Source organism: Solea solea, chromosome 6 (assembly GCF_958295425.1).
Source record: "Solea solea chromosome 6, fSolSol10.1, whole genome shotgun sequence".
Taxonomy (NCBI): domain Eukaryota; kingdom Metazoa; phylum Chordata; class Actinopteri; order Pleuronectiformes; family Soleidae; genus Solea; species Solea solea.
In genome coordinates this window covers 10,889,110-10,902,936 of record NC_081139.1, presented here as the reverse complement: position 1 = coordinate 10,902,936, position 13,827 = coordinate 10,889,110, and the positions used below count along the sequence as shown (strand labels likewise).

Below are 13,827 nucleotides of genomic sequence, written 5' to 3'. Positions count from 1 at the left end.
TATATATATATATATATATATCCTAAAAGGTTTGTTGGAAATCATTCAATAAAATGAAATGAAAATCTCTGAAGGAGTTCATTTAGCACCTGTTTAACACCAGAAGACTTTACCACAATTAAAAGCCTCAACATTCTAACCAAACAATTGTGTTTTGCTGCTTTTAGAATGATGAAACACCTCTGATAATGGTGAGCACTTTGTCATGATGAGGTAGCAGGAACAGTCTGTATGCCAGCTGCACAATTGACAGCAAAATAAAACCAGGATATTAACCTAAGCCACATCTTCCAATATAGACCAATGAAGATTTAATAGTCATTCAGCAACAACAGGACCAACAACGGAACACCAGAGACCCAAGAGAATTGTTCTCTAAAATATATCTCCTCTGTGTTTGTAATAAACCCTCTGGGGTCGGACAGATTATCCCAACCATCTACTCTGGCGGCAAGATGAGAATAAAGCACACCAATTACAATGACATGCTGAACATTCACGCCAAGCACACCAGTGAGAAAAATCTGTACGGAGCGTTCTTATTCACTGGAATAGTCAGTTTATGTGCTTGTGTAAACGTGCTAGTGGCTATGCTCCTGGGGTTTGCAATCTCACCATCTGTGCACGCAGGTACATCTGTGCCTGGCTCGCTGTGAGAGTCGTGTTCGATGGACTGCCCAGCAGGACAGCCTGCTGGGAAATACTGGTTGGGGTTGAACTGATGCTCTGAGCGCGGCTGATCAGCTGAGCTGCTGCTGGGGAGGTGGTCAGGTTGATCTATAGGGTTTAAGAACAGAATAATTAGATTACACACCTGTACATGCATGCTGATAGGTACACAAAGATTTATAGGTTTCCACACTTCCAAATATACTTCAAGGACTTTTCAAAGGTCTCTCAAATACAGTACAAAGATCCATCTTTATACAATGAGAACTAGCAGGTTTTATAGTCACTCATAATCAATCATTTTATAAGAGAAGCTTGAATGTGTGGAACCTTGACAATTTGTTTCATATTACAGTGATGGCAGACAATGTAGTCTTCGCTGTCTGTAGCACTGCAAAGCAGCACAAAATATACGTTGTGTAAGTTGACTGACAAGAGGCTGACTGACACATTTATACACTGACAGTTACAATTAGCGCTGCGAGACAGATCTAAGGAGGACACATATGTAGACAGTGGTCTAGATTGTGTAAAATGAAATAGGATTTATTTTTACTATTTTCCCAAAACTTTCAAGGCATTAGGACTGCAATAACTAATTAATAATTGATTAGTTGGGTCTACGATATTAGACGTACAGTTGCTAACCGTAATGTGGGGCAGTAAGCCAATGTACAACCCAAGTCGTCAAAAGTATGGGAGCGCTTTACATTAATGCCTTAACACGTGGGAGCTCGGTATCCCACCAGTGTCTTGAAGTTAAAATCAACTTTGTTGTATGATAATGTTATAAAGACACTTGATCGGCTTTTAGAAGACATGCCACACACTCAAAACTGCACTTACCGTAGCCTGAGTAGATCCTGTTTGCTGAGATGAAGTGCCATTCTGCGAAGAGCTTTGCCGCCCAGCTGCAATACTGGCCTATTACAACACAGGAGAGGGAGAGGGAGAGGGAGAGGGAGAGGGGAGAGAGAGAGAGAGAGAGAGAGAGAGAGAGAGAGAGAGAGAGAGAGAGAGAGAGAGAGAGAGAGAGAGACAGACAGAGGCAGAAATAAGAGAGAGACAGAGAACGTATTTTACAGCAGGTTGGCACTAACATCAATGATTTTCTCTACACCACACAAATGGTTGGTTCATGGTCTGGTTCACTGACTTGTTGTACAGCAGCCAGGCTCTGGAGCTGAGCAGTGCTGAGATTGTGCTGCTGGAGCGCTGCAGTTTGTAGCATCAGATGCTGCTGCTGGGCTGCATACATCTGCTGCAGGTACTGGGCTGCAGTGTTAGGCTGTCTGTGTAGAGCCTGCTGGAACACCTGAAAGCAAAAAAAAGCAAAAAACAGATTCAGCTTTTGATGAACTAAAACTGTTAGTGAAGCAATGTGCTGGTTTATTTACAGGAATACACATATTTGTTGTTGTTTACAATTCCAAACTATGTATGTCAACAGCACTCAATTCACCCTTAATTTAGGTTCCACTGATGACTGGTTGAGTTTTCTGTGTGATATAATTCATGTGACATCTTAAATTCATTTCAAATGATCACATTATTAAAACAATTAAAACAATTATTTGTTTAAAGTCTTAAAACTTGTAAGCATGAAATACCCAAAATTTGCTGTTTTTACTCGTTTCACATCATACACAGAAAGCATTAGAAGTATGCTTATTTTTGGCCACCTAAGCTTAAAAATCTCCCCTCTGAAATTTTCAATGTATACCTGTTAAATTAGATGTAATAATGACTATTACTTAAGAGAGTAATTGGTAGATTAATCAATAATTAAAACAATAATTTAGTGAAAATAAAACCCTAATTTCTTCGCAAAAAATTAACAAAATCCAATCATGTCAATCAAATATTTGAATCATATTGTATTTATTTTATTGCCATTGTTTAAGTCAGTATTGGTTTAGATTATCCACAGCGAACACATTCTTGCCTCATCTGAAAGAAACAACTTGAGTCGGTTTCAAAATATCTTGTTAGAGTTTATCCCTCAATCGCCATCAGCAAGAAAACTCAGTGGTTCTTTGACCCGAGTATAATGAGACTAAAACTCTGCCATTGGGGATAAGGCCTCACCCTTCACCTCTCAAAGTGCTTCCTGCCTGGTTGCCCAGTAACCAGAAAGGATGGTGGTCTGTGGTGTCAGTGGACCATACAGACCTACATCTCTTGGAATGAGGCCACAATTAGCCGAGACACACCACATACATGCATTTAGCGCCCATATGACCAGCAGTCCCTTAAAAGGCAACATAGAATGCTTGTATCACACATATGTTAGTTATGGAGGTCTAATATTAACTTTTTTTCATGGTTAAAATCCTCCTAATCGCTGCGAACGAGCCGATCAAAATATCTCCTCACTGACGCTCTCGTCAGCCGCGCTGTTTCAGACCAAAACCACACCCCCAGAACGTGGACTGTGTTGTGCTTGGCCAGCCAACGAGAGCTTTCCTACTGTCCTGTGATTGGCCAGGTACCTGGAAGTGACGTAATAGATAGGCCAGCTCTCAGATACACAGCTCCCCCTCTGGCACGGTGGATGCTCTGCATCTCAGCAGCTACAACGAGAGTAGTTCTTCTTCTTCTTCTGCGGTTTAATGTACGCAACCGGATGTGCCCCGGACTAGTGCCCGCACCGTGAGGCGCTACGGTGGTGAGAGGAGTGGTGAGGATTTCTGATGACAACATCAAACTACGGAAGTGCCGATCCGCTTCGCAGACCCCAGGAAAACAATACAACACTATTTTCTCAGCAGTGGCTGAACTGTTGTTCTGAAACTTTAGGGTTTCATAAACGAGGTAATGACGCAGATACACACACACAAACGCAGCGTTAATTGGAGCTTCCGGTCTATGTGGCCTTTAAGTTCAGTGGGCTGGGTTGATGGCAAAAGTATTTGCCTTTTAAGTGTCAGCGAGGTGAAAGTGAGAAAAGGAGAGTTTAACGGTACAAAAACCCAGCTGTCAAAGCATCAGCACTTAAAGTTGAGAAGAGGACCTTATTCAGGGAGGGTAAGCCTCTGTAGAGGCTCATCCTAGGGTCACGGGTTCAAGACCACTAAAGGACTGAGAGCATTCCATACTTGTAAAATGTATTTATTTGAGCTTGAGGTGACATCAGAATATTGATCAAAACTAAAATGACAAATTTAATGAGTAAATGAACAAAACATAGTTTTAGGGGGACATGAGAAACCTGTACGTGGCCTTGTATTCACCAACAGAGGGCAGTAGAGCAGAGGAAAGTATGCTTTATTATTTGTATTATGCTAATATCAATGTTTTATGAAAGCCAAACTCACCTGCACTGTTTGTCGGTCAGGTATTCCACTGTAAACTGATATCTGAGGCACTGTCTGTCTTCCTGTTGTAGTACCACTACTGACACTATTGCTAGTGTTACTACTACTAATGCTGCTGCTGTTACTATTACTACTGCTGGTGGAAGCAGTGGAAGTAGTAGCAGTAGTGTTAGAGGTACTATTACTACTGCTGGCAGCTGTGGTGGTGGAGGAGCTGGTGGTGGAGGAAGTGGTGGTCCCAGTGTTGCTGGCCGTAGAGGCTGGAGCCCCCGGCTCACTCTCCATGGTGCCCTCTGCTCTTCTCACCTTTGACCCCCGACTCTTCTGAATGGCTCTCCTGTGCCTAGAATAGAATAGAATAGAATAGAAATACTTTATTCATCCCCAAGGGGAAATTGTTTTAACAAAGCAGCAATACAAACAATATTATAAACATAAAATGTAAAATGTGCAACAGTAAGAAAAGAAAAAAGTGCAATAATAAAGGGAGGGAGAAGGGAGAAGGGAGAAGAAGAGGAAAAAAGACACACTTTTTAACTTCTTTGTATCCAAACCCAAATGTCTTTTGCACATGACAATCTATCCAACTGTTCAACTGCATGAAAATGTGACATCAAATTGTACTAAGGATGAAATGAATTTGCTACTAATAAATGACAATTTGTTTTTATCCACTTCAATGTAATGTTACATAATAGAGAATATATTGCATGTTGCAGAGGAATATCCCTCACCTCACCCTTCTCTTTCAAGCATGAAGGAGAACATATGGTAGACTCCAGTTAAAACTCAAAAAATGTTTAGCTTGTCTATTCAAAACATGGTGGTCCATCACAGTGGCCTTGGTAGAGATGACCCACTCCTGGTGTAAATATATAATAAAAGGGCTCATTCTGGAGTAGTGAAAACAACTATTCATACATTCAGGTGATTGTATACTCAAAAAATAAAGTCAGTATGATAATTTTATGTACCATTCCAAGTGTAAATAATGTCACCTAACTCTTACACACTGAGCCTTTAACAGTGACTATAACGGTTACTTTCTCAGCTAAGCTCGAAATATGTGTGGTACAAGAGTGAAAAGGGTCCCCAAACAGTGTTTCATTCGTTTTTCATATACTGGTCTTGCAGTATACAAAAAATGTATATCATGAAAAAAAAAAATAATTACCAGTTTTCAGTATGAACTGGTATACCGCTCAGCACTACTTCATTCTAACAAATAGTTTGGCAGGCAGAGAAATACTGGTTAGAGAGGGACACAATAATGTAATTTGGGCAGCTAATGAGATCCAGCGACTTTGGCATAAAAGGGATACAGCATAGTTAGCCAACAACAGCAGTCACTCAAAACTGCATATTTAATACTTAAGCGTTTTCACTCTAAGAAGAACGTGCATGTATGGTTAAAGCTTAATGGGCAGCAGTGGCAAAGTCTGTTCTCAATAAAACAAGAAATATCAAGAGCCAAACATCACATCACAGCAGTGGTATAAACCCATTTTTCAAATTACTCCTATTAGACTCTTGTATTCCTGTCTCTAAAAAACTACCAAGGCAAAACATGTACATGTATTGTCTCAGATTTCTAAACCCTTTTGTTTTAGTCCATTATGGTCATGGACCAAAAAAAAAGCACAAATGATTTAAGCTCTTTCCATAAAAGCCTTTTTAAGGGTTGGTCCCCTGATGGTTTGCCATCCATTAGCATGAAATGAAAAGGTCCAGAGCTCTGCACACAGATGAGAAAGAGGGAGAAGTGAGAAGATGCAAAGAGGAGGAAAGTATGTTTTATTAACAGAGCCAGAAAATCCAAGCACAAAAAGATAACACAATTATGTACAGATTAGAGATTCTGTTAGAGTAGAGGGTGGGATTAATGCAGGAGGGGACTTAAAACAGCATGACAGTTGATGTAACAGAGCTGAAGAAAGTGTCAAAACAGGGAGGAATGAGTTTTTGAGAGGATGCCTAAAGGGGGGAAAAAGAACATGCTGGGGTCAAAGGTTGGGTGAGTACGCCAAGGACTTTAAACGAGCTGGAGTAGGAAGAAGGTGTGATGGAAGTAATTAAATAAGGAGCAATACTGCTGCCATGCCGCAATTCTTAAGCTATTTCCTCCCCCTCATTATTCCTTTGAGCGGATTAGGGGCCAAAGCAAAGCTCTATAGCCCACTTGTGCAACAAAGCAGACTTTGAAACAAACTGCAATCTTACTAAACCATATGCTTTTCCTTAAAATTGGCATAACAGCGCTAAATAGCTGTAACATGTCTAAGTAAACAAACCAGCCACTGAATGAATTGCATATGTTGAAATGAAAACTAAAGATGATTCCATATCCACATTTCAATTACAAAAATACAATACAGGAGGGATTCTACATACATTAGTGGAAGAATGTTGGGGGCTTATTTTATTGTATCAGACAAATGTATTAGGAGAAACTCTATTAATTTTCAAAACTAGAAAAATATTATGTAAATTCTATAATTTCACAACAAAAAACAACTATCAGTCTCTGCCCTGAGTTCAAAGAAAATTCAAATCTACATATTTGGGATTGGTGAAAAAGCTGGAATCCAGTCAAGCAGAGTGGGTTCAAGGTTGTAAACAAAGCACCACTTCTGCCAAAGCCTGCCTGCCTGTATGCAGTCATTAGCCTACATCCCAGAGTCTGTCCTCCCATTGCCTCCCTGTGCGATGACAAGAGGGAATCCCCTCTGGTAATAATGCCTCCACTTCAGCCCCCATCTGTCTGAATCAGTCATCCATCAGTGAAGGAGTATGACAGAAACACATACACTCCAGTCCTTGACCCCACATCTATGAACAGTCAAGCTGTATGTTGGTTTTAGAAAAAAACCTGGCAGCCATGCAAAGTAGTAAAGTCAGTGTTTTTGAGGGCAGATCAAAGCAGTGCCAGCCACGTGCATTACATTGAACACCATAACAACACTCTCAGCATCCCTCACAAGAGAACATATTGATCTACTCATGCCGGCATTGTAAGACCACAGGAACTGACTGTCAGACTTGTGTCTGGAGGATGTGCATAGCCTACAGGAAGAGGGGAGCTGCTAAGGGTCTGACAGACAGACTGGCTGTCTCTTCAAAGCTTAGATCACAGTAAGCAAGTGCAGGAGCCTCAATCAGCATATAACGTGAAGTCCAAACAAGAGAAAACTGTGATGTCCCACAAAATACTACAAGAATACATTTTATCAACTGCAAAAAAAAATAATCTATGAATGTGTAATCCTTCAGAGAAATGTATGTGTGTGAAGGGGTACACTGCTGCTGCTGCTGCTGCTGCTGAGACAAAGCCCCCAAACGCTGGTGCTCCTACCTTCTCTGGCCCCCCCAACGTGATGCAGGAGTATGATGCCCCATCCCCCGGGAGTGTGTTGTCCTCCTGCAGAATATTGCTCCTCTTTGTCTGCCTTACTGAGTGGCTGGCTGAGTGAATGAGTGAGCGTGTTCGAGTGCGTTTCTGTGCTGTATCCAAACCCCCAGTCCCTCTTTTCTACCCCCAACACACAGCAAGCTCATCGTCCCAGCATCGACACCCCACTCCACCAACCAGGCCACAGCCTGCCTCCTGATTATGTGGTATCCTAGCGACAGCCAACGGGGTGCCTATGGATTCCCCGTGCAAAGCAGCATGCTGATTGGACAACGGGATTCTCTCTAATGAAGATGATGGTAATGATTTTACTCCGTCTCTCCCCTCCCCCTGCTGCTGCCTGAAAAGTGATTTTGTTTTTAGGATACATAGACCTAAAACAAGGTAGACCTTAATCATCGCAGAAACTATTATGAAAATTGAGATTCAAGGTAATGAGGCACTTCATTAAAATGACAGCCTGGAGATAGCACATTCTTTATTGAAGTTAGTCTTGGTCTGGACAGCTGGAAAATGAAGGCTCCATTTCCATTTTACTGCCTCAAATAAACCATTTATACAAAGCACCATTTCACAAATAACCTGCAGCTCACAACAGGCCAATTAAGTATCATACCATTCAGCTAAAGACAGGAGCAGTGACTTTTGCCCAGACTGAACATCTAACCCATTATCTTACGAGGAGGACCGTAATCTGTGTCAATTTTGTGACAGTCTGAGTGTTGAGAGTAAAAAGAAAAATAATTCATACACTAAACAGCCATGACTGAGAACTGCCTGCTTTGAGGTAGACTATATATTTTACAGAACGTACCTACACCTATAACAGCACCACTTAAGACATAATGATGCAAATGAGAACCCAAGCCTAATCCGAACAGGAATGCCTTAAATGCCTAGTCATCTCAGTTGTGAAAATTAAAAACTAAAACAGCTTTGCATTGCATTTAAACCTTTCCTTAATGACAACAGAATTCATTTGCATGCAATAGGAGAAATAAAACGAAAGGATAATAGCATACTTATGGTCTGCCCAAACACATTAACACACCACCCAACTGTCTAGCTGTATGAAATGTAGCCATTTGAAGCATTTGCTTCTCCAATGTGGTATTGATTGGGGCCAACCATGCATGAACCCCATTGATTATTATCTTGTCATTAGCATATAGATTAGCTGGCGGAGGAGCCAGACACACAAGCCTCGAGTCACACACTTGGCAAAATGAGCTGTGCAGCAGCGGAGGGGGTCAAGACAAGACGGGAAGAACAGAGAATGGGGTCGCTTAGCTTGATGTGAGCCGCTTGACGATGGACCTCAACATCTGACAACTGAGGACCCCTAACTGCTCCAAGATACAAGAATAAAACACAGTAGTTTCTGTGAAGCGAGGCATAAGGGGCTTAAAAGGAAAATAAACCCCACCTCAAAAGGCATTCAAGCTTGTTATGTTTGTATTTGAACACCAATGCCTTACATGGCTTTTTGGGGAGCAGAATAAAAATAAATGAAATAGGCCCCATACAAGCCTTTCCATTTGATTTAAACATCAGAGAAACTGTCAAACACTGCATTAAAATGTTACTTAAAATATATCAACTCCATACTATAGGTTAGGGCTGAATGATTTTGAATAAATATCTAATTACAATTATTTTGAAAGGACATGCGATATAATTTGCCATAACCATTGGGGGAACCATTTTTCTCATTTTCATACAAAAAACGTGTTTAAAATGATGCAGATCTGTGAGAAACAATGATGTTCCCTTCAGTCCGTATAATAAGATAAGTGTATAGGTCAAGACAATAAAATTACATTTTGACACACATTTAGGCTTTACCAAATATTCCACCTCCTGCGATTTGAAAATTGCAGTAATTTCTATTAAGCTTCTATTTCGATTAAGCTTGGATTAATTGTTCAGCCCTACTATACAGGATACCTAACAAATAGAAAAAGCATGAAAAAAAGTAAATCTCACTTAGAAGTATTTTTCTATTCATGCATCTACAGGAAAATACTAGGAACAACAAAATAATTGGCAGAGATGTTTATACTGAGCCCTGATGTCCTGCTGTAACAGAGCATCGAGAGAGTGAGACACGTTGCCCTGCCTCCTCCTGCTGATAAGAAAATTATTCAATAAACCAGAATTAGAGCTCTTCTTTATGAATCTGTGGAAATATTGATAACAATGAAAATATATAGCGAAGACGGGAGTCACTTAAGCTAAAGCCAGACTGTCATACTGAAACAGAACATCACTTGTTGAGTCCCCCAGCTGATTCTGTTGGAAAATAATCCACTCTACTCGTTCCATCTTATTTTGTAAATCCTTAAAGTATATTTAACTTACATTTCGAGAAGTTATTTTTCTGCAGTGATTCAGGTTAGTTAAAGACGGAATAACTAATGCTAATGCATCTACTACTGCATCTAAGAATTTAGTTATTCTCCCATTCTTTTTAAATTCTGACAAAATATTTTAATGCCACCAGCTCAGAGGCATATAAGATAAACAATGCACCATGTGTCTATATACATTACTGATGAGTGACTGAAGCAATGGTACACCCTGGTAGAGCAGGTGTATGCCAAGGTCCCTGTCAGTGAGATGGGTTTATTTCACAACAAAAAAATTTAATCAATCAAAAACACCTGACTTTGAATGGATGAGGAAACCTTGACATTTTCTGAAATGTAATGTAAATGTCAGTTTCCATATCCTACGCTTTAAAAAGCAGCACAATCTCAGTGATGCAGAGGGTCATTCCCTGAGGCTGATAATGGTTGATGGGTCTTGTCTAAATAGAACTATCAAGACAGAGCTTTTGTGACAATGTGTAAGACATAGATACCCTCTGATCCCAAGGCTAGATTGTTCAGCTAGCCATAATTGAGCTACCGGACTCAGACAGACCTCATCCTCCACAGCTGAGTAGACCCATACAAAGAGACTCTGGCCACTTTCCAGGTCAAGTGTGCTGAGCATGTGTGCATATGACATTCTGGCACATGTAGCCCAACGCTGTGAAAATCCAAAACACTTTTACTTTAGTCTCCTGAGAGGCCTTTTGTCTTTTTCTACTGGCGTCTGGCCTTTGGCAAGACCCTCACCTTCAAGGTGGGAATTACTCCTTGGACACTAAAAATTGCCTGGCTGGTTATGAACTCAAAATAATTATGAACATGAAGGGCTGACAGAAAAGCACAGAATACGGATACAATGAAAGATTCTCACTCTGATCTATAAATACCACAGTTAAATAGTTATGGCAAAGCCTGCAGATTAGCAGCACACTTCAAGCCAGACTCCTCTTTCAAAGCAGTCTCTGAGGCATCACTCTTGGATGTCAATCTCACCAAAGAGGAAAAATAGGTCAGGTGTGAGCTGCGATGAGCAGCAGCAGCACAGAAACAGTCTTCTTGAGAAAACAAGTGCTAAATATTTATTTCAATGCCAGTGGACCAGCCATCAAAACGTTAGTCATCAAAAGTAGTTTAGGCCTAATTTTGATATTTGATATTTTTTTATCAATTAAAATCACATGAGTTTTAATTGCCTTACATACATTATCTCAGGGCACTTAACATAGTAAGGCAAAGATCTTATAATATTATAATAGAGCAAATTTAAATAAAGCATCTTTTATGGACTACATCCACAGTTCTCAAACTGTGGTACGTGTACAACCAGTAGAGGAAAATACTGTTGTGTATGTGATTGATTGGAGTGGAGGTGATGAATTTAGACCAGAGTGCGTAGAAAATTAAACACAAAAAACAAACAAAAAATAATTAATTAATTAAATCAATCAATCATAATTATCTCTCACTCCATCTTAATCTGATTTCACTATACTAGTGTCTGAAGTATATGTGAGGAAGAGGAGGAGGATGAGAGAGCAAATTATCCTATGAGGAATAAATCTGCCTCCTGCGAAAAGTCTGTAGCTGAGCACTATTTTAACATTGGCAATAATGGTGTTACTTTGAGAGCTTGACATTTTCTCAGGTGGCACTAGGTATAAAAAGTTTAAGAACCACTGGACTAGACAAATGTGCAAAATAAACACTTGTTTTTTTATGAGGTTAAAGTTAGGCCATCAACTTGTTTTCTATTACTGAAAAGATTTATTTTATTTGCACATTATTTACAATACCAATCTAAAAGTGGTAACCGGATTGAAACTGCAAAATAAGCTTCCATTTGGAAACCTCTAAATTTGCAATATGACGGACAATGTTTTGCAAGTTACCTGTAAAACTTGGGCACCTAGTGGATAAAACCAGCTGTCAATCACGCCGGTGTCTACTCATACGTGCCACGTTTTATCGTCAGATATCAGATTTTCAAAAGCCTCAAAATAGAGCCTAGAGGAGGTGCAGCCCTGTTCTCTCTCAGACCACTTGTCTTACATTATGCTGAAAGGTTACTATGGATTTCTTTTGTTCAATACAGCCAAAGATATGTTGCCTATGCAACAAGAGGAAAACCACAGAGAAGCTTATAGTGGCAATTACAGTCATTACTTTATTGTATTTTTTACCTAGGTGCCTTGTTCAAACGCAACAGCAAATAAACAATAAACAAGTCACCAATAAGATAAGTAAAATCAAACAAAAATACAGGGTGCTGTCCCAAGTTTTAAGTAAAGCTAAAAATAAAATAAAATAAATAACTTCCTAGCAGCTATGCTAATTCAATTACATCCTCCAAGAAAGAGTTTTTGCCCATGTGTTGTATGTTTGTGAGCAGCATAACAAAAATCAAATAAGACATAGATTATTGTTTTAGGTAATGGGCTAGAAAGGGAATTATTGGATTTTACTAAATGTGAATATTTATGCTCACTGAGCGCTTTTACTAAGTGCTCTAGTAAGTATTGCGGTATGGTCAAGATACCTCTTTTTTATTAATTCATGGTTCCAATGATATTAATTATTAAGATTAAAAACTGCTTATCCTTACATTAATTACAGAATCGGTTACATCTGACCTCTTTGCTACAATTATAAAACTGAAACGGCCAATGTTACCAAAATAATCTTCTAATCCAGAGGTCTCAAACTTGTGGACACCCCAATCAATTTCTAATGTGGCCCTCCAATTAATATCAAGTTATAATGAGTTATTGTTTTTGTTTTACTAACAGATTCATTTTGCATCAAAAATACGTTTGTATCATGAACATTTTTTTTTATTCCATATCAAAACAAACTCTTTTATTTTGAAATTCATCATAAATATTGCTATTTCGATATCTGTTCCTCAAAAAGTTGTACTTTTTTCCCCCCACTTTACTGGCCCCCTACTGACCAAACTACGACACTCAGTGGCCCCCAGGTCATTTCAGTTTGAGGCCCCTGTGCTACACACAAACACGTTAAAGAGGCGGGGTGGTGGGGTAGCATTGCTTTGCCCACATAGGGGTCACTCAACGGCCATGGCCACAACAATTCCTGCTACAGTTAAGTGTGAGGACTATCCACGGTAATGACCCACAGTTGTCAAAATACTTGGCTCGTAAGTGTGTCCCCAAGGTCATGACCTGAAAGTTGCTGAACGAGGCACCTGGATAAGTTTAGCTAGAACTATGTAAACTGAGGAAGACAACTCATGTAGACGCGTTGCACGTTCATAGCTAGAGTATAACCAGCATAAGTGGCAGTGAATTCCATGATAACATCATGTAATGTTGGCAGCCCTTTCACAGTGTCGCTTCTTTAGACTTAGTCAACTTAGCAAGGTAACGTTAGCCAGCAAAGCTAGAACCAAACGCTGCTGCGTGGTCTTGTTTTGGGGCCGAGGAGACGTTAGCTTGTGCAACTGATTAACCGTGTGCGTTCCGACACACACGGTGGGACCCGCGTGCCAAACGTGACACCCGGTGCCAAGAAGTAAAACAGACCTCGCCTTACTTTGCTGTTGTCGCGCGTCTCGGAGCCTCGCTCTTCTCTCTGCCCTGGGCTCCCTCGTCGTTTTCCCTGTTATTCTACACCATTTTCTGGATGGTGGCTCGCTGTGTCAGACCAGCGGCGGCAGCAGGAGCTCAAGAAGAAGAAGAGCGGATAGGGGCGGGACCCAGCAACTATTTTCATTTGCATTCCAAACTGATCACGTGGCTTACATTTGGCCAATGAGCGCGGGACTTATTTATTTTATCCCGCCCACTCAACTTGTCAATCACCTGCGTCTGTCAAGGCGACCGCTGTCTTCATCACTATGGCAACAAAAGGGATTTAACCCTTGCCCTGTAGCCTGTTCATGAGTTGTGATGTTAAAAACAAGTTGTTCAGGGCTCAGAAAAGAATCACTTGTACAATATTATTTTAATTTTATGCCGCTTTTTGGTTGCTTTACACTTTATAATTCATACGTTTATATAAGTTTTACAGTTTTACATCACCACGTTTATCTTTAAAC

The 13,827-nt window shown here is 40.2% G+C and overlaps 1 protein-coding gene across 3 annotated transcripts in view; it reads right to left on the bottom strand.

The window, feature by feature from the left end:
* phc2b (polyhomeotic homolog 2b (Drosophila)) overlaps positions 1-13,468 on the bottom strand; it is a 29,222-nt gene extending 15,754 nt beyond the window's left edge. Inside the window, exons 1-5 of one of the 3 annotated variants that reach the window (XM_058631646.1) lie at positions 13,313-13,468; positions 3,987-4,329; positions 1,826-1,984; positions 1,516-1,593; positions 616-777 (exon numbers count right to left, since the gene is read on the bottom strand). In XM_058631646.1, coding sequence (XP_058487629.1) covers positions 616-777; positions 1,516-1,593; positions 1,826-1,984; positions 3,987-4,271 — 684 coding nt within the window. In that variant the 5' untranslated portion in view covers positions 4,272-4,329; positions 13,313-13,468. Of the gene's footprint in view, positions 1-615; positions 778-1,515; positions 1,594-1,825; positions 1,985-3,986; positions 4,330-7,338; positions 7,502-13,312 lie in introns of those variants that run through there. The other 2 variants (XM_058631645.1, XM_058631644.1) reach the window with 2 other exon arrangements.
* Between the last annotated feature and the right edge of the window lie 359 nt (positions 13,469-13,827).